This window comes from Amblyraja radiata, chromosome 20, assembly GCF_010909765.2.
Source record: "Amblyraja radiata isolate CabotCenter1 chromosome 20, sAmbRad1.1.pri, whole genome shotgun sequence".
Lineage (NCBI taxonomy): Eukaryota > Metazoa > Chordata > Chondrichthyes > Rajiformes > Rajidae > Amblyraja > Amblyraja radiata.
Window position 1 is genome coordinate 21,455,524 of NC_045975.1, and position 18,282 is coordinate 21,473,805.

Consider the following 18,282-nt stretch of genomic DNA (forward strand, 5'->3'; position numbering starts at 1 on the left):
GCCTATGTTGTGAGTTTCTAGAATTCTCAGGTTCTTTATGGTGAGAGGGGCAAAGTGTAAAGGACATGCATGGGGTAGGATTTTTACACAGAAAGTGGTGGGCGCCTGGAATACACTGCCAAGGGTGATGGTGGAGGCATATACAATAGTGACATGTAAGTGGCTTTTAGATAGACACATGGATATGCATGGATATGGATCACGTGAAGGTATATAAGATCTGTTTAATTTTACATCATGTTTGGCATAGATATTGTGGGCTGAAGGCCCAGTACAGTTCTATATCCCTTCATAGTAACATGTCTCCTCTCCCTGGATAATCGCCACTTTGAATCTTTCTCATTGTTAATTCCCGTACACCAGAGTGGGGTCATATTTTTTACTTCCCAATGTAAAGAACTTTTATGCATAATTGTTCCAGAAATATTTTTATCTGAGTGATCTTTTCCCATCATTCATCAAAAGGTTTACCCACAAATGTTGCAGCAATCCATGAACTTCGCGTGGTAGACAAAATACAGCATGGCTTTAATTTACCAGGTCATTGTTCCCCTACTTAATGTTTTAAAGTGGAAAAACCACCAGAAGTTTCTGTTCTATGTTTGGAAACTGCCCAAGGTTTCCCATTGAAGTTGGATTGTAGCAGTGGGGTGAAGTAACCCCTGCTGAAATGGGGCAACGGCTAAACCTTTCATCCTTAACAACTGAATATCCGGTGCAGTATGCAGTCAAAAACATACAAAGCTTTGGTCTCTGTTGTAAGTGGTGATAGAAAGGACTCTCAATTATAAAGTGGATTAAACACCAACATTATCCACATCATGGAAACAGATGGCAAAAATATATTAAAAGGAAACTTATTGAAAGCATTGTAAAAATATTGTTGGCTGGATTTGAAATCAGACTAGCAGCAAATTGGCAAGCGCATGGGATTTTTTTTTATCAGTGTAGGCAGCCTGGTGCTCTGTTTATTCATGTTTGGAAGTGTTGCATGATGTAAATTATCAATTGGCTGAGGAAAAATCAATATATGCAAGTGAAACAAATTACAGATTTTATGTTTATTAGCATGGGGCTAATGCTGGGAAAATGGAACATATCCATTTCTAGTGCAATGTGTCACTTACAATTAGGGTAAAACCAGGTAAGGTGTAGCTTGAAGCTTCTTGTCCTTTGCATTTAAGTACCAGTGTTTAAAGATGATGCCTCATGATGGAAAGATTATGGACCATGCAGCAAAGCAATCTGGATCCTTGTTGAGGGTCCCAACGACACCTATTCATGATCTCCAAAGATGCTGCCTGACCCGTTGAGTTACTCCAGCACTTTGTATCTTTTTGTGTATTACCATAATCTGCAGTTTTTTGTTTCAACTACATAACAATGATAATACTTTACTCGGTTATAGCGGACAATCGGCAATAATGGATACCATTCCCCCCTAAAGTCCGTTATAATGAGGGTTTACTGTATCTTATACACAGTAAGCACCTTATTGTCTAGTTTGGATTCCATAGCTAAAATCTGCAGTGATTCATCCATCATTATGATTCTCTTCCTTGCTTCATGTGTGAATATAGCTGATGAATGTGACTGACATCAAAGATTTAAGATAAGAGTGGATGTTCTTGGATATGCTACTGTGACAGGAGGCCAAGATTTCTTCATTTCATTAAAATCTTATTGTATCACTTTATGATGCCCCAGAATTTGGAAGCTGAGATGTACCTTCCCAAAGTTATATAGTTGTTAAATTGGAAATTAAATTTAACAGAAGATGAATATGATAATCATCATTAACCTAATGCTGACAATTTAATCTGTCGTGCCATCAACATAACTGAGACAATTTCATTCCCAATATGGGCTGTTAAACAATGTTTTCTATTCATGCATCTTGAAATCATCTAATGATCTCTAATGACTCGGAAACGTTTGTGATTTCCACAATACTTTGTCATGAGGAAGAGGCAGAAATATGGAAGGAACAATTAATGCAACTGCCAATAACTGAACGTTACTTAGTGGCAGAACAGTAGTCTGCCCTAAACTGCTCCCTTCCACCACATTTTTAATAAGTGTAAGACACTCTGCCAATGCTTTCATGGCACAAAGTTGAATTTTATTCAATCCTATTGGCTATTTTGTGCCAATGGTTGTGAAGCAAATAATGGCAGTCACTTGCTCTTTCAGTGAGGTAATTGTTGTCACATTTTCATTAAACTGTTTAAATAACATTCAATCTTAGTGTTTAAATGTGTTTCAATTAATTTTATTATTTTATATGCAGTTTTTAAAATTACATACTGAATTAGTCAGAAAATTATAGAAATTAAATATAATTTAGTCATACAGTGTTAAAACAGGTCCTTCAGCCCAACCTGCCTGCGTTTGGCCCATAATCCTCTATACCTGTTCTATCCATGCACCTGTTTAAATGTTTCTTAAACGTTGCGATAATACCTGTCTCAACTACCTCCTCCGGCAGCTCATTCCATTCACCCTTTGCGTGAAAAAGTTATCCCTCGGGTTTATTTTAATCTCCCCCCCCCCCCCCCCACAACATAAACCTATGTCCTCTGGATCTCAATTCCCCTACTCTGGGCAAGAGACTATGTGCATCAACTCGTGTGTGTAAATCATTACAATTGTTTATCGACAGAAAAAAGGAAAGCCCTTCTGCAGCATTTCCTCATCTCACTGATTGTCCAGGATTTCAGGAACATGTCAACCTGATGCCTATTCACCTCTGGAGCTTTAGTGCCTAGCTGCTTTGACGTATTAGCCTGCACCTAACTTAGTGTTCTGCATTAAACCTTAATAAATGGGGCAGATAGGAACTGCCATTGGTTAGCTGAATCCAGCATGAATCAATCCACTATCTGAAGAGAATGAGGTCCAACCATATGAATTAATAAAGCTGAATTATTCATTTTCTGCAACTGTTGGCCTGGTTAGTGGAGTGGTGACTGATAATGGCAGAAGATTCCAGTCACCAAAATTACAGTTAATGTGAGCTTAGGGTATTGCTACTTTCTGAGATAAGTGAAGAGGATAAATGAACTGGGCCATATGGTCATTCAACCCATCAAGTCAACTCCGCCATTCAATCATGGTTGATCTATTTCTCCCTCCTAACCCCATTCTCCTGCCTTCTCCCCATAAACCCTGACACCCGTACTAATCAAGAATATATCTATCTCTGCCATACAAATATCCATTGAGTTGGCCTCCACAGCCTCTTTGGCAAAGAATCCCACAGATTCACCCTAATTTCCTTCCTAAAAGAACATCCTTTAAGAGGCTAGACTCTCCCACTAGTGGAAACATCCTCTCCACACACACTCAATCCAAGCCTTTCACTATTCTGTATGTTTCAATGAGGTCCCCCCTCATTCTTCTTGATGGGTAATTGATGGTGACATGTACATAATGAGTCAAACATCATGATGGCCATCCTGTGCTATTTAGTGTTCAATTTTCTCCAGATTAACATGAATCTTCACATTTATCATTATTTAGAAACCTATCATCTGAACTCCATTCAAAACTTCTTACAATAACTAATCATTAATTGAACATCTCATATATAAACAGGGACAATGGTGATTGAACAAGTAAAGTTTGCTTTCATTACCTTAGATGCTGGGAGTTTGTTAAACCAGTATTTTACAGATCAAATTCCACAGTTCCATCTGTTTTTAATCATAGAATCAAAGTCTATAGAATGTGACTGAATGTCAAATTCCATTTTTACTGCAGGATTCCAGGATTTGTTTTTTCAAGTCGTTGAGGACAATGGCTAATGATTCTGTTATTTTGCTGTGAAGAGAAAAGAGGCCGTTGTAGTGTTGATAAGGGAATCAATCTGCCATTTTAGCAATTGAAAGCTAAATTCTACCATTGTTGCATGGAGCTCCATTATATATGCAGTCCACTGCTTGCACAAGGAACTGCAGATGTTGGAATCTTGCGAAGAACACAATCTGTTGAAGTAACTCAGTGGGTCAGACAGCATCTCCGGAGAACATGGATAGCTCTGAAGTTCTTTTGTGTACAAGACTCAATGTGTCATAGGTAGTAGAAAAGCCTAACATAAACAGTTGTGCAAAAAAACTATTGCACCACCTCCCATCATTGCATGGGGGAGGGAGCATGCTTACACCGTAAAGTGTTTTGAGTGGCAACGTGTGGCGGCGATCAATGGGATATTATGAGGAATGAACACATATAGCGGGCATCTGGAGAGGATCCTGGGTGGATGATGGTGAATGGAAGTAGAGTTGATATAGTGGAGAAGAGTTGGAAACATATTGGGTTAGAAGATGATTGGATAAGTATGAGAGACAATTGATACTCTTGGTACACGCATTGGATGATTGGAGAGGGTTGTGTGTTGGAGGGTAGATGATGATATAGATCAGCTGAAAGGGGACACAGGAAAGAAAGGAACCATCTTGAAGTGAGCTGCATGCCTCAGATATTCTGACTGTTGGCCAAGGCCTTTAATTAAAGCTGGTGAAGGTCTCAATCCATTAGTTAATACTAGATACACAGCTTGAGCACCATGTTGCTTGTGAGCCTCTTATTGGAAGAGAAGCTTGTTCTAATGATATCGTTCGTCATCACCTGTATTTTAAACATGTCACCAAAACAGTTTGTTCATTCAAATAATTCTGAGGTCTTAGTCGTACAATTCAATGTCCTTGATAATTAAAAGATTAAAATAATAATTTTGTGTCCTGAGGAAGATGTTTATCAAATTTTTTTTTGAACAGATTCTGGATGAAGTGGAGAGGAGGCGTGGAATTTCTGCTGCTCTGGTCTATCCATTCATGAGGAGTTTGATGGAGTCACCTTTTCCTGCTCCTGGAAGGACCATAAAAGTCAAGACATTTCTACCAGGAGCTGGAAACGAGGTGAGTGACTTTCTATTAACGGGATATTCGTGCATACTCCAACAGAGATTAGGAATTCGACCAAAGGTTTATGAACAGTCAGCAAGGGGCCACTAAGTGTGCAACATCTTTGCATACCAGCAAATATATTGAATATTCCACACTGACTTAAATCTATAAGGTAATCTCTGCGAGACACAAACATCTCAAAGCACTCACTATTGTCTAAAGATGGTGTCTAAAATGGCACATTTTATTTCAAAGTTTTGTGGTAAAACTGAGGTCTGGCTATGGATAATAAGACAGTAATTCAAACAAGATTAATCACAAATTATAATGATTTGTGCAAGCAGTGTACTGCATATATAATGGAGCTCCATGCAACAATGGTAGATTTGCAATGTTTTTAGCTGAAGTAAAACTAGGAGTGTAAAAAGTGTGCTATTCCTTATGTAACCATATTAAAAAATAATATTCAATATTAATTATTGGTTGTGGTGATAGTTATTTAGAACCAGAAAGCATAGAGTATCACATCATATGCATTATGATCCTCTGTAAGCAATGGATAACATTGTTCTTGTAGTACAGGTATATGAGTACCAGAATGCTCCCTAAATCTAAATGATGTGATCTATATCTAAATGGAAGTCATTGTCTGGTACATCAATTAAGGTACCAGCAACTGGAAGAACTGTAAACTAGAAGATGATGGTGTTGAAATAAAATAGGAATAGTAAATGTTTTTTATGGTCAGTGCGGACTGAAAGCTTTTGTACTGTGCTGAATAACTGCGTGATGATGCATGACTGAGCGACTGAATCATGTGACATTGCATGACTGCGTGACTCTCTGACGACTGCATGACTCTGTGAAACTGCACTACTATGCATGACTCTGACTTTGCACGGCACTGTCACATGTACCTGCGTGGATCTGTTCTTCAGCAGCTTGACCACTAACGTTGTTGTTTTAGGTGATTGAGCTTCGACGCCCCATGGACTCCCGGTTGGAACACGTGGATTTTGACTGTCTTTTCCGTTGCCTCAGCATACGTCAAGTTATCAGGGTGTTTGCTTCTCTGCTGCTTGAACGGCGAGTTATATTCATCGCAGATAAACTGAGGTAAAGTGGGGGCATTTTATTTTGTTTTCTTCCATCTTTCCTTGAATGGCTGGGGATCATAACAAAATCATAGAAATGTATCACAGACATGACCCTGATCAATAATGTTATTTCCTTAAGAATACAATCTTGTAGCTAATTTCATGACATTAGTAACAAAAGTAAATTTGGTGTTAGTCATACAGCACAGAAGCAGGCACTTTGGCCCTGTGTCCGTGTTGAAGATCAGGCACCCTTCAACACTAATCCCATTTTATCTCTCGTTTCCACATCCAGTTACTGCCTCCACATTCTCCTGTCACCCATCCACTCCAGGGAAACTTTACAGTGGTCAATTAACCTACCAACCAGCATGTCCGTTGGAAGAAAATTACCAGCCAGAGAAACCCAAACAGTCACAGGGAGGATGTGCAAACTCCACGTAGGCAGCACCTATTGTCAAGATCCAATCCAGGTTGTTGGAGCTGTGAGGCATCAGTGCTAATCACTGTTCTGTTGGGCACCCTGGTAAAGCTATTACCTGTGTATGGTAGGAAGGAACTGCAGATGCTGGTTTACACTGAAGATCGATACAAAATGATGGAGTGACTCAGCGGGACAGGCAGCATCTCTGGAGAGAAGCATTTTGTGTCTTTCATCTGTGTATGGTAAATACGTCTAAAAAAATTGAATGCAGAAAAATATGCGAATAGTATTAACTAAATTTGTACTTGAATATTCAAAGAAACTGTTACAAGGGAGGATACATCTTAAGATAAGTTGTTTTTCCCCCATTTTGTTGATGCATGATTCAATGAGAGAGCTGTCAATTAAACTACTTTGACATTTTCAATGAAACAAGTTAGTGATTTGTTAGCCGACAATGTGCAGAAAGCAATATAGACGGACTAACTCTTCAATCTCCCATCCCTCTTGTAAGAAAATGCATCATAAAATGCTCAGATCCTCCCTGAAAAGTTCAAATAAAAGTTTATGGTCTCACTACAGGTTTAGTGATCTCTGCATTTAAGTTAATGACATCCTCCTCTACTTGTATGAAAAGGGAAAAACAAAGATATCTGTGATAATCTCATCCAGTCATCATTGGTACAATAGTAATAACTATGCCTTCAAAAGCCTAACTGTAAAAGGGATGATATTATTTGACTGGGGCACTTGTATTGCTTGCTACAATGTTTTTGTTCCAGATGAACAGAGAACGAATCAACAGCATTTACTGCATTTTCTTTACTATACTCATCAACAGGAGAAGGAACTGTTTAGGTGTAGGAAAAGAATGTGAGGCATTTCACAAATGCAGTGAATATTGCAGTCATTCCAAACAGGAAATTAAAATTGTTTATGAGGGTAAAGTAGTATTGCACAGAGATAGTGCAATGTTGTTAGTTTATGTGTTGCAGCTCCTACTGAAATCTAATGTCAATGGTGACCCGAGAGACAGCAGTTTCCGGAATCTGGACCAAAAATAAACTACTCAAGGAACTCTGTTTGTTGTAGAATCATACAGCATAGAAAAGGGGAGATCATCCACACTGATCAAGTTGCCCCATCTAACCTAGTTCCACCTATCCTGGTTTAGAACATGGAACATAGAACAGTACAACTCAGGAACAGACCTTTCAGCCCACAATGTTTGCGTTGACACATGATGGCAAGTTAAACTGATCTGATCTGCCTGTACATGATCAATATCCCTCTATTCCCTGCATTTCCATGTGCCAATCTAAAAGCCTCTTAAACACCACTATGGTGTCTCCCTCTATCACCACTCTTGGCAATTCTGGTTATCCTCCACTGCATCGACTACAAAGCATCCACGTCTTTTTTGAATTAGAGCAGCCAGAACTGCAGGCAATACTGAACATGTGGCCTAACTAATTCCTATAGACCTGAATCATGACTTCCTGACTCTTGTTATCGTTGCCCTCAGCAATGCAGGCAAGCGTACAATATGCCTTATTTACCAACTTATCTACTTGTGTTGCCCACTTCACTGAACTAAAAAGTCATAGAATTATACAGCATGGAAACAGACCCTTCAGCCCAACTTGCCCATGCCGACCAAGATTCTCCATCAAGATACACTAGTCCCACTTAGCTGCGTTTGGCCCATATCCTTCTAAATCTTTCTTATCTATGTACCTGTCCAAATGTATTTAAATGTTGTGATAGTAACTGCCTCAATTACCTCCACTGGCAGCTTGTTCTAGATACCTACCACCCTTTTAAATTTCACCTCTCTCACCTTAAACCTGTATCTCCTGGTTGTTTATTCCTCTACTCTGGGTAAATGATTGTGCACGTACCCTATATATTTCTCTCATTATCTTATATATCTCAATAAGATCACATCCCATCCTCCTGCATTCCAAAGAATAAAGTCCTAGTCTGCACAATATTTCCCAATATTTCCCTATACCTCAGGCCCTTTAGTCCTGGCAAGGATTAAAGGATTCTCTGCACCCTTTCCAGCTTAACAACACCTTTCTTATAACAGGGTGACCAAACTGAACACAATACTCCAAATGTGGCCTCAACATCTGTAGTCGAAAAGTTACAATAGTATTCTGAGGGATAGGATATACATGCACATAGATGGACACGGGCTGATTAGGGATAATCAATATGGTTTTGTATGTGGGAGGTTGTGTCTCACAAATTTGAGTTTGCTTGAGGATGTGACCAAAAAGATCGATGAAGGTAGAGCTGTAGATGTTGGCTACGTGGATTTTAATAAGGCATTTGACCAGGTTCTGCATGGTAGGCTGATCTGGAAGATTAGATCCAATGGGATTCAAGGAGAGACAACTGAATGGATAGAAAATTGGCTTAAAGGAAGGAATCAGAAGGTGATGGTGGAAGGTTCCTTTTCAGATAGAGGCCTGTGACTGGTGGTGTGCCTCACAGTTCGGTGCTGGGTCCGTTGCTGTTTGTCATCTATATCAATGATTTGGATAAGAATGTACATGGCATGGTTAGCAAGTTTGCAGATGACACATAAGTGGGTGGTATGGTAGATAGTGAAGATGGTTGTCAAAAATTGTAGCAGAATCTTGATCAGTTGGGCAGGTGGGCAGATGAATAGTCGATGGAATCTAATATAGAGAATTGCGACGTGTTGCATTTTGGGAGCACTAACATGGGCAGAACCTACACGGTGCAGAGTTGGGCTCTGGGGATTCCCCCCCATATTTTGAAGCATTTGAATTGATTTCTGTTGAATTCCTACCCAATGGGAAGTTGGACTGGTGCTTCCTGTTATGATTCGCCCGACTTAAGTTCTTTAAAGTGATCTATCCGGATCTATTTCTGTATTTCAGAACCTCCCCTCAGTTCACTTTAATGTATTAACATTGTCATTTCCTGCCCCATGAGCATTGATTGAAGGACTGTACACTGATATCTTTAGATCTTTAGTTCACGGAGGTCTACATCTGTGGCATCAATGTGGAGATGTTTCCACTAGTGGAAGAGTCTAGGACTAGAGGTCATAGCCTCAGAATTAAGAGACATTCTTTCAAGAGCAATTTCTTTAGTTAGAGGGTGGTGAATCTGTGGAATTCTTTCTGTGGAGGCCAAGTCCATGGATATTTTTTGAGGCAGAGATAGATAGATTCTTGATTAGTACGGGTGTCAGGGGTTATGGGGAGAAGGCAGGAGAATGGGGTTAGGAGGGAAAGAGAGATCAGTCATGATTGATTGGCGGAGTAGACTTGATGGGCCGAATGGGCTAATTCTGCTTCTATCACATGGCCTTATGAATCATTCACCATTTGCAGGAGAGTTGCTAATCCTTTCCATCTGGTATTATGATTTTCGTGCTTTTAGTTGTTTTAAGTTACAAAAGCTAACAGGAAGTGGTGTAGTACATGTTTATGGACCTTTCATTTTACTTTGCTGATCATTTATTTGCTCCCGTAGACAAACAAATGAGTAGCTATTCCACTTAGAACCTAGCATGATGCGGACAATGAACAAATGTTGCAGAGAGCAACAAGAACTGCTGGACCAGGGCTTAGGTGGCGCAGCGGTAGAGTTGCTGCCTTACAGCAAAATGCAGCACCGGAAACCCGGCTTCGATCCCAACTACGGGCACTGTCTGTACGGAGTTTGTACGTTCTCCCCGTGACCTGCGTGGGTTTTCTCCGAGATCTTCAGTTTCCTCCCACATTCCAAAGACGTACAGATTTTTATGTTAATTGGCTTGATAAATGTTTAAAAAAAAAATAATAATAATATTTGTCCAGTATAAAATTGTCCAACTTCCAGTTGGTGGACTTCGGAAGGTACAATTTGCAAGGCATCTGTTCTATAATAAGAAAAGCAAGCAGGCTTTAAGTAGCGCAATTAGTAGCCAGAAGAACGGTCTCGACCCAAACATCACCCATTCCTTCTCTCCAGAGATGCTGCCTGCCCTACTGAGTTACTCCAGCATTTTGTGTCTATCTTCGGTATAAACCAACATCTGCAGTTCCTAAGCTTTAGGTAGTGCAGGCAAGGTTGAAACATTGCTAATTATTGGCTCCTTGCTGATGTGTCCGGTAATGTTCAATAGTGGGACACATCGATCCATGAAAGGGGAGGTTCAATATCTTGAACAGTTCTGACCAAAGGTCTCTTCACATTTACTGAGAGTATTTACAACAAAGTTGGAGAATTATGGTAATAGCCAGCCGTAGGTACTCGGGGCTATTTTTTTTTACTCGTGGACATTTTTCAACATGTTGAAAAAAACGTCCCGACTTACCTGATGCCCCGAGTACCTACGGCTGGCATTACGAGCCGCTACGAAATATCTACGGACTCGCTACGGACTCACTACGGACATTCTCTGAGTTTGAATCAAGGGGAAAACTCCGGAGAATTCATGAGTAACTCGGGAAAGTGGGACAGGCCCTTTACAAATTTCTATTCCAGTATTTTTATAAACTGAATTCAAATTCACAAACTCACATGGGGAGTATTTGAACTTGCATTCTTTGAATTATTAGGCCAGTCATCTAGATACCTGGAGCAGGGATATAGCCACTACCCTCAATCTCCACATGCAAATACATATTAATTCACTAAACAAAAGGTAGAAATGGTTCAAGGATACAAACAGTCTTTCCAGGTGAGGCAGAGGTTCACTTGCACCTCCTCCAACCTCATCTACTGTATCTGCAGTTCCTAAGTGTCAACTTCACCACACCGGCGTAGGCTCGGCGATCGTTTCGCTGAACACCTCCGCTCGGTCCGTCTTAACCTACCTGATCTCCTGGTGACTCAGCACTTCAACTCCCCCTCCCATCCCCAATCTGACCTTTCTGTCCTGGGCCTCCTCAATTATCAGAGTGAGGCCCAGCGCAAATTAGAGGAACAGCACCTCATATTTTGCTTGGGTAGTTTACACCCCAGCGGTATAAACATTGACTTCTCTAACTTCAGATAGCCCTTGCTTTCTCTCTCCATCCCCTCCCCTTCCCAGTTCTCCCACTAGTCTTACTGTCTCCGACTACATTCTATCTTTGTCCCGCCCCCTCCCCAACATCTGTCTGAAGAAGGGTCTTGACCCGAAACGTCACCCATTCCTTCTCTCCAGAGATGCTGCCTGACCCGCTGAGTTAGTCCAGCATTTGATGCCTACCGATTTAAACCAGCAGCTGCAGTTCTTTCCTATACAAGTAGAAATGTTGCTTATTTGAATAACCGAGAACTCAAGTCACAAGAAGTCTCCCAGAAATTTTCTCAGCTGCAATATTGATCTAAAACAGTGTTTGGTTGCTTGATGGAAAGTTTCTTATGAAGTAGATATCCTCTCTATATTGTTTGCAAAGCAGTCTAAACAAACACAAGCAAGAGGTCCTTCTGACAGCTAATGACAGCATTCGGAAGGTATGTACTTCACTTACAGTTTGTTCCTTTGCTCCCCATTTGTTCTGTCAAACATGTTAGAAATTTGTCCTCGTAGAACATTTGTTAAAATAATGATTAAAATAGATAGCAGCATCTGGAACTCATCAAAGAAATATTTCACCTTGGAGATGCTATGTAATGATTTAGTCATTTTTCCACGTTTTTTCCCCTCCAAACTGTGTCCTTTGCCATACTGTGATCAACTAATGGGGTTTTGGATATTTATTAAAGGGATTTATGTTGATAATAATTTCAAGAGTTGGATACAAAGTGCTGGAATAACTCCCGACCCGAAATGTCACTTATCCATATTCTCCACAGATGCTGACTTACCCGCTGAGTTATTCCAGCACATGAGTCCTTTTGTATGAACCAGCATCTGCAGTTCATTAGTTCTGCCTTTTCAAAAATGTCTTGGTAACTTGTTAAGTGTCATAGTAAATGTCAAAAGTGTAGGAAGTGCATTTTTAGTTCATTCCTAGAGTGTGGAAACGTTTCATAATTTTAAGCCATGACTAGCTGCAGTTAATTGGTTGGAGTTTGGACATAGAGTTGTACAGGCATGTCATAAAGCACGGAAACAGGCCCTTCGGCCCAACTTATCCATGCCGACAAAGAAGCCCCATCTAAGCTAGTCCCATTTGCCCGCCTTTGGCCATTATCCCTGTAAACCTTTCCCATACATGTACTTGCTCAAGTCTCCCTCAATGGAGACTACTGATAATAAAGGTAGATACAAAATGCTGGAGTAACTCAGCGGGACAGGCAGCATCTCTGGAGAGAAGGAATGGGAGACCCGAAACGTCACCCATTCCGTCTCTCCAGAGATGCTGCCTGTCCCGCTGAGTTACTCCAGCATTTTGTGTCTACCTTCGATTTAAACCAGCATCTGCAGTCCTTTCTTACACTACTGATAATAAATGTCTTCAATGCCATTGCAACTCTGGAGTCTGTAAACTCTCTTGGGCATACTTTTATGTACTCGGCCCAGGTTTAGTTTCCCTTTCCCAATATTTACTCCTATTTATTATCAGCTCAGGAGGATCAATTTGTTTACAGTTTCAAGATTTCAACATGCATCTACCAGTGACTACTCAATATTTCCACAAGATGGCACATGATGAATATAACAAACAGAACAACTAAGCAGTAAAATCCCCCGGAATCTTAATAATGTTCTAACTTAATGTTTCCAAATCCTCCATAACGATTTAGAGGGAATTAAATGTGACAACTCCAAGTTTGCGGGTGACACAAACCTGGGTGGCAGTGTGAGCTGCGATGAGGATGCTATGAGACTGCAGGGTGACTTGGAAAGGTTGGGCGAGTGGGCAGATGCATGGCAGATGCAGTATAATGTGGATCCCAACGGCGCTATGGGTAGGGACGCTGAAGATCACTGCCTTGTTGGGTGGGTGAAGATAAGAAAATAAGGCCTTAATGGTCGCTGGATACCCAGTCGCTGTGGTCTAAGCAATTGGGGAGTTGGGACAATTAGAGGTCAACTTGGTGGAGGCGTGTGGGGCATGGTCTGGGAGGATTGAGAGATTATTTGTTTGTGTGCTGTCTTAGCCTATGTGCTTGTGATGCTGCCCACAAGTCACATTTTCATTATACCTGTAATTCAGGACATGACAATTAACTAGAACATTACCAATCCCATCGCAATTCATAATTATCACACCCTGTCACCCTGATGTATAGTGTTCACGGTCAGATGCTAGCACGAGCAAATTGGCATATGGGTGAGAAGATTAAAGAGTTGAATGAGTTGAACGTTCCAAGATAGGTATGGAAGAAGTGGGTTTGAAGAGGGAGCTTTAAGGTGGATAGGTCCCCGGTGCATGATGAGATCTATCCCAGGTTATTGAGGGAGACGAGAGAAAAGATTGCGAGGTCCTTCTTTTTTCTCTAGCCACAGTGATGGCCTGGAGGACTGGAGAATGCCCAATGTCGTTCCTTTGTTTAAGAAGAGGAGTAGCGACAATTGAGGGAACTATAGGCTGGTGAGACAATAGACAATAGGTGCAGGAGTAGGCCAATTCGGCCCTTCGAGCCAGCATCGACATTCAATGTGATCATGGCTGATCATCCACAATCAGTACCCCGTTCCTGCCTTCTCCCCATATCCTCTGACTCCGCTATATCCTGGCAGTGGTAGGAAAATTATTGGGGAGAATTCTTCGAGATAGACCATTTTCTTCCAAATGGGAGTAAATACTAACTAGGGATGGCCAGCACAGCTTTGTTCACGGAAGGTCATGTCTTACTAACTTCATTGAGTTTTTTGAGGCGGTGATGATGGAGATTGATGAATGTAGGGTGGTGGATGTTGTATGCATAGATTTTAGTAAGGCTTTGGTAAGGTCCCTCATGGTAGGCTGATCCAGAAGATTAAGGTGCACAAGATTCACGCTGACTTGGTCATATGGATTCAGAACTGGCTTATTCATAGAAAACGTAGGGTTGTGGTGGAGGTAAGATATTCGGGCTGGAGGTCTGTGACCAATGGAGTTCCGCAGGGATCTATACTGGCTTCTCTGCTGTTAGTAATATATATAAATGACTTGGACATAAATGTAGATGGTTGAGTACGTTTGCATACATCACCAAAATTGGAGGAGTTGCAGATAGTGAGGAAGGCTGTTAGAATATACAATAGGATAAAGATCAGTTGCAGAAATGGGTGGAGAAACAGCAGATGGACTATAACCTGAGTGAGTGTGAGCAGGGACGGAAATCCTGGAGGGGAAAGGAGGGGCACGCCTCTGCCCCCCCCCCCCCCTCTGCTTTGAGAGGTGGTGGACGATTCCCCCCCCATGTTTTGTAATCCGGATTATATCAGCCGCTTTCTAAGGGCTGAATCGGCCCATCGCGGGGCCTTTCAGCGCCCCTGGCGCGGCTTAAAATCAAATTGCTGCATCGAGGCGATCGAGGCTCCCGATGTTGAAGCCCCCGCCGGCCGATGAAAGACCCCGTGAACGGGCCGATTCAAGCCCCATGATTCGGGGTGGACAAAGCTGCTGTTGCTGGAGTCACCAACCAGGTCAGCTCCCGATGTTACCGTCCACAGGGCCCACGGCCGAAGCCTCGCGTGTGTGCGCATGCACGTGTGAAATTGTGTCCCCCACATGTTTTGATAGCGATTTCCGTGCCTGAGTGCGAGGTGATGCACTGTGGGAGGTTGAATGTAAAGGGAAAGTATATCGTTTAAAAAAAGACCCTTAACAGCATTGATGTTCACATGGATCTTGGAACCAAGTTCATAGCTCACTGAAGGTTATGAACAAGTAGATTAGGGTGGTAAAGAAGGCATATGGTATGCTTGCCTTCATTACTAGGAGCATTGATTATGAGAGTCAGGAAGCCATGTTAAGACTTTGGTTAGGCCGCAATTGGAGTATTGTGTGCAGTTCTAAATGTAAAATTATTGTACTTAAGGATTAAGGATAATCTGTGGGGGTGTAAGGTTGATTTTATGGAGTAGAGACCTGAGACTTGTGTTGTGCCTGGCCTATTGCTATTTGTCATCTATATTTATTTCAGATGATATTTTAGGAAAGCAATTAATAGCACTGAGCAGCAGAATCAACTGTTGGTTATGATTTGTTTTTACAGTACTTTGTCCAACTGTGCCCATGCAGTGGTGGCATTGTTGTACCCATTCTCCTGGCAACATACCTTCATACCAGTGCTTCCATCCTCCATGATCGACATAGTCTGCTGTCCAACACCCTTCCTGGTGGGCCTGCTCTCCAGTTCTCTCCCCAAACTAAAGGAACTTCCAGTGGAAGAGGTAAGAATGCACAAACGTTGCCCTATTTTAACAACATGGTTTGCCAATATTTTATATAGGGTTCAATGTTAATAGATGTTCTCACTATCTCAAATTCTCGATCGGAAAGAAATGAAACATTAAATGTTAAAGTTAAACATTAATTTCCTCATGTTGCAGCAATGAGCACATTTTAGATGTATTCTCGGGAGCTAGTGACATGTTGAGATGACAAGATGCTTCATGTACACGCTATCCTTTAAGGCTCCTTTAAGTGAAAGCTGAAATGTACTTTATGCACACAGGTGTATTTGATTGCTGAGATGACATGATGAAAGTCAGCATGGTTTTGTGCATGGGAGATTGTTTCACATGAATTTGATTGAGTTTTTTAAAGAAGTAACCATGAAGGTTGATGAGGGCAGGGCTGTGGACGTAGTCTATATGGTCTTTTAATTCTGCAAGGTCTATTTATTCTGCATGGTAGCCTGCTCTGGAAGGTTAGTTGGCATGGGATCCAGTGAGAGGATAACTGGATACAGAATTGGCTTCATGGATGGAAGCAGACTGTGGGGGTGGAAGGTTGATTTTACGGAGCAGTGACCTGAGACGTGTTGAGCCTCAGAGATCAGTGCCTGGCCCATTGCTATCTACCATCTATATCATCAAGCTGGATGAGAATATATAAAGCATGGTCAGTAAGATCAGTTTGATCTTTTAGAGGTGTACTGGTCTTATAGAGGTTTATAAAATCATGAGAGGAATAGATGGGGTGGACGCACAGAGCCTCTGGCCCAGAGTGGGGGAATCGCGAACCAGAGGGCATAGGTTTAAGGTGAAGGGAGAAAGATTTGATAGGAATCTGTGGGGTAACTTTTTCACACAAAGGGCAGTGGGAGTATGGAACAAAGGAGGGAGTTGAGGCAGGGACTATAGCAACATTTAAGAAACAATTAGACAGGTACATGGATAGTACAGGTTTAGAGGGATTTGGACCAAATCCAGGCAAGTGCGACTAGTGTAGATGGGACATGTTGGTCGATGTGGGCAGGTTGAGCTGAAGGGCCTGTTTCTACACTGTATAACTCTATGAGTAAGCTTACAGAAGACACTAAAATAGTTGGTGCAATAGAATGTAAAGATGGTAATCATTACATTACAGCAGGATTTTGATCAGCTGGGCAAATGGGCTGAAGAATTGATAATGAAGTTTAATTCAGATAAATGTGAATTGGGAAGTCAAACTAGTGTAGGACCTTCACAGTGAACAGTAGAAGCCTGAGGAGTGTTGTGGAGCAGAGGGATCTGGGAGTAAAAGTACCTGTTTCCTTGAAGGTAGGTATTACAGGTAGATAGAGTGGTAAATAATGCTTTTGGCACATTGGCCAGGGAATTGAATCGAGAATTTGGGACGTTATGTTACAGTGCAAGACATTGGGGAAGCTGCACATGGAGTATTGTGTTTAGTTTTGGTCACCCTGCAATGGGAAAGATGCTGTTAAGCTGGGTGCAGGGTGCTGGGAAAAGAATGCACAGACGCTTAGTAAGGATGTTGCCAGGATGCAAGGGCCTGAGGTATTGGGAGATATTGAGCAGACCAGGACTTCATTCCTTGGAACACCGGAGGCTGAGGGGTGATCTTATGGAGGTGTATAAAACAACAAGGAGAATAGGTAAGGTAAATGCAGAGTCCTTTTAGAGTCATAGCGTCACCCAGCACAGAAACTGGTCCTTCTGCACAAGATGCCCCATCTACACTAGTCCAAACTGCCCGCGTTTGTCCTATATCCCTCTAAATGCTTCCTTTCCATGTACTTGTCTAAATGTCTTTTAAAAGTTATTATAGTAACAACGCAGAGGTGGAGATGAGCGATGCAAACAAGTTTTAAGAACGAGGAATATGTTGATGGGAGTCTTTGTGACACAAATACGAATTAGGTGCTCACACTCAGGGTTAAAATGGATGGTAAGATTGTGAACAATGTAATTTAGCTTAAAACAACACTTAGTAACGATGTGGAGCCAGCAGTGAGTGCATGAATTCTTCTGACCAACATTAAAATCAGCAACTTTATTTTCACGATTGTAAAGCTTGCAAAAGGGGCTCTCTCTGATACTGGATAATTGACGATGAATCGGAAAACTTAAGGAATACATGGGTTACAAGAAGGGCTGTCTAAAGAGGATTGTGTGATGGCAAGCGAATAAGAGGATGATATGAAGGAATTAATGTTAAAAACAATTTTAGCTGGAGCAATTTAAAAAAATTGGAATTAACATAAAAAGCGAAATATAACAACTGCACACCTTTGGCTGACTGGATGTGAACACTGCAAACCCATGGGCAGAAAACACGTATTATTCTATGTATTTAATGGCTCAAAGAATGATATTTCCCTTTACATTAACATGGAAACCACATAGATATCGTGTGATCATAGTTTTAAATATTCTTCTCTTTCGAGGGGCTCTTGTGCAAATTTGTGCAGCAAGCAGTGACATACATCAAAGCCCTTGAGTGAGCTGGTCTTTTATTCTGAATTCTAAAGCCGGAATTGGGACATATTAGCTTTTCCTGAGGGGTTTGAC

The 18,282-nt window shown here is 41.4% G+C and overlaps 1 protein-coding gene across 2 annotated transcripts in view; it reads left to right on the forward strand.

Moving 5' to 3' along the window:
* The window catches only part of dennd2b (DENN domain containing 2B), a 217,559-nt gene that overhangs the window by 193,035 nt on the left and 6,242 nt on the right, over positions 1-18,282 (forward strand). For both annotated transcript variants that reach the window (XM_033038988.1, XM_033038987.1), the window contains exons 13-15: positions 4,779-4,919; positions 5,875-6,023; positions 15,537-15,714. In XM_033038988.1, coding sequence (XP_032894879.1) covers positions 4,779-4,919; positions 5,875-6,023; positions 15,537-15,714 — 468 coding nt within the window. The remainder of the gene's footprint in view (positions 1-4,778; positions 4,920-5,874; positions 6,024-15,536; positions 15,715-18,282) is intronic.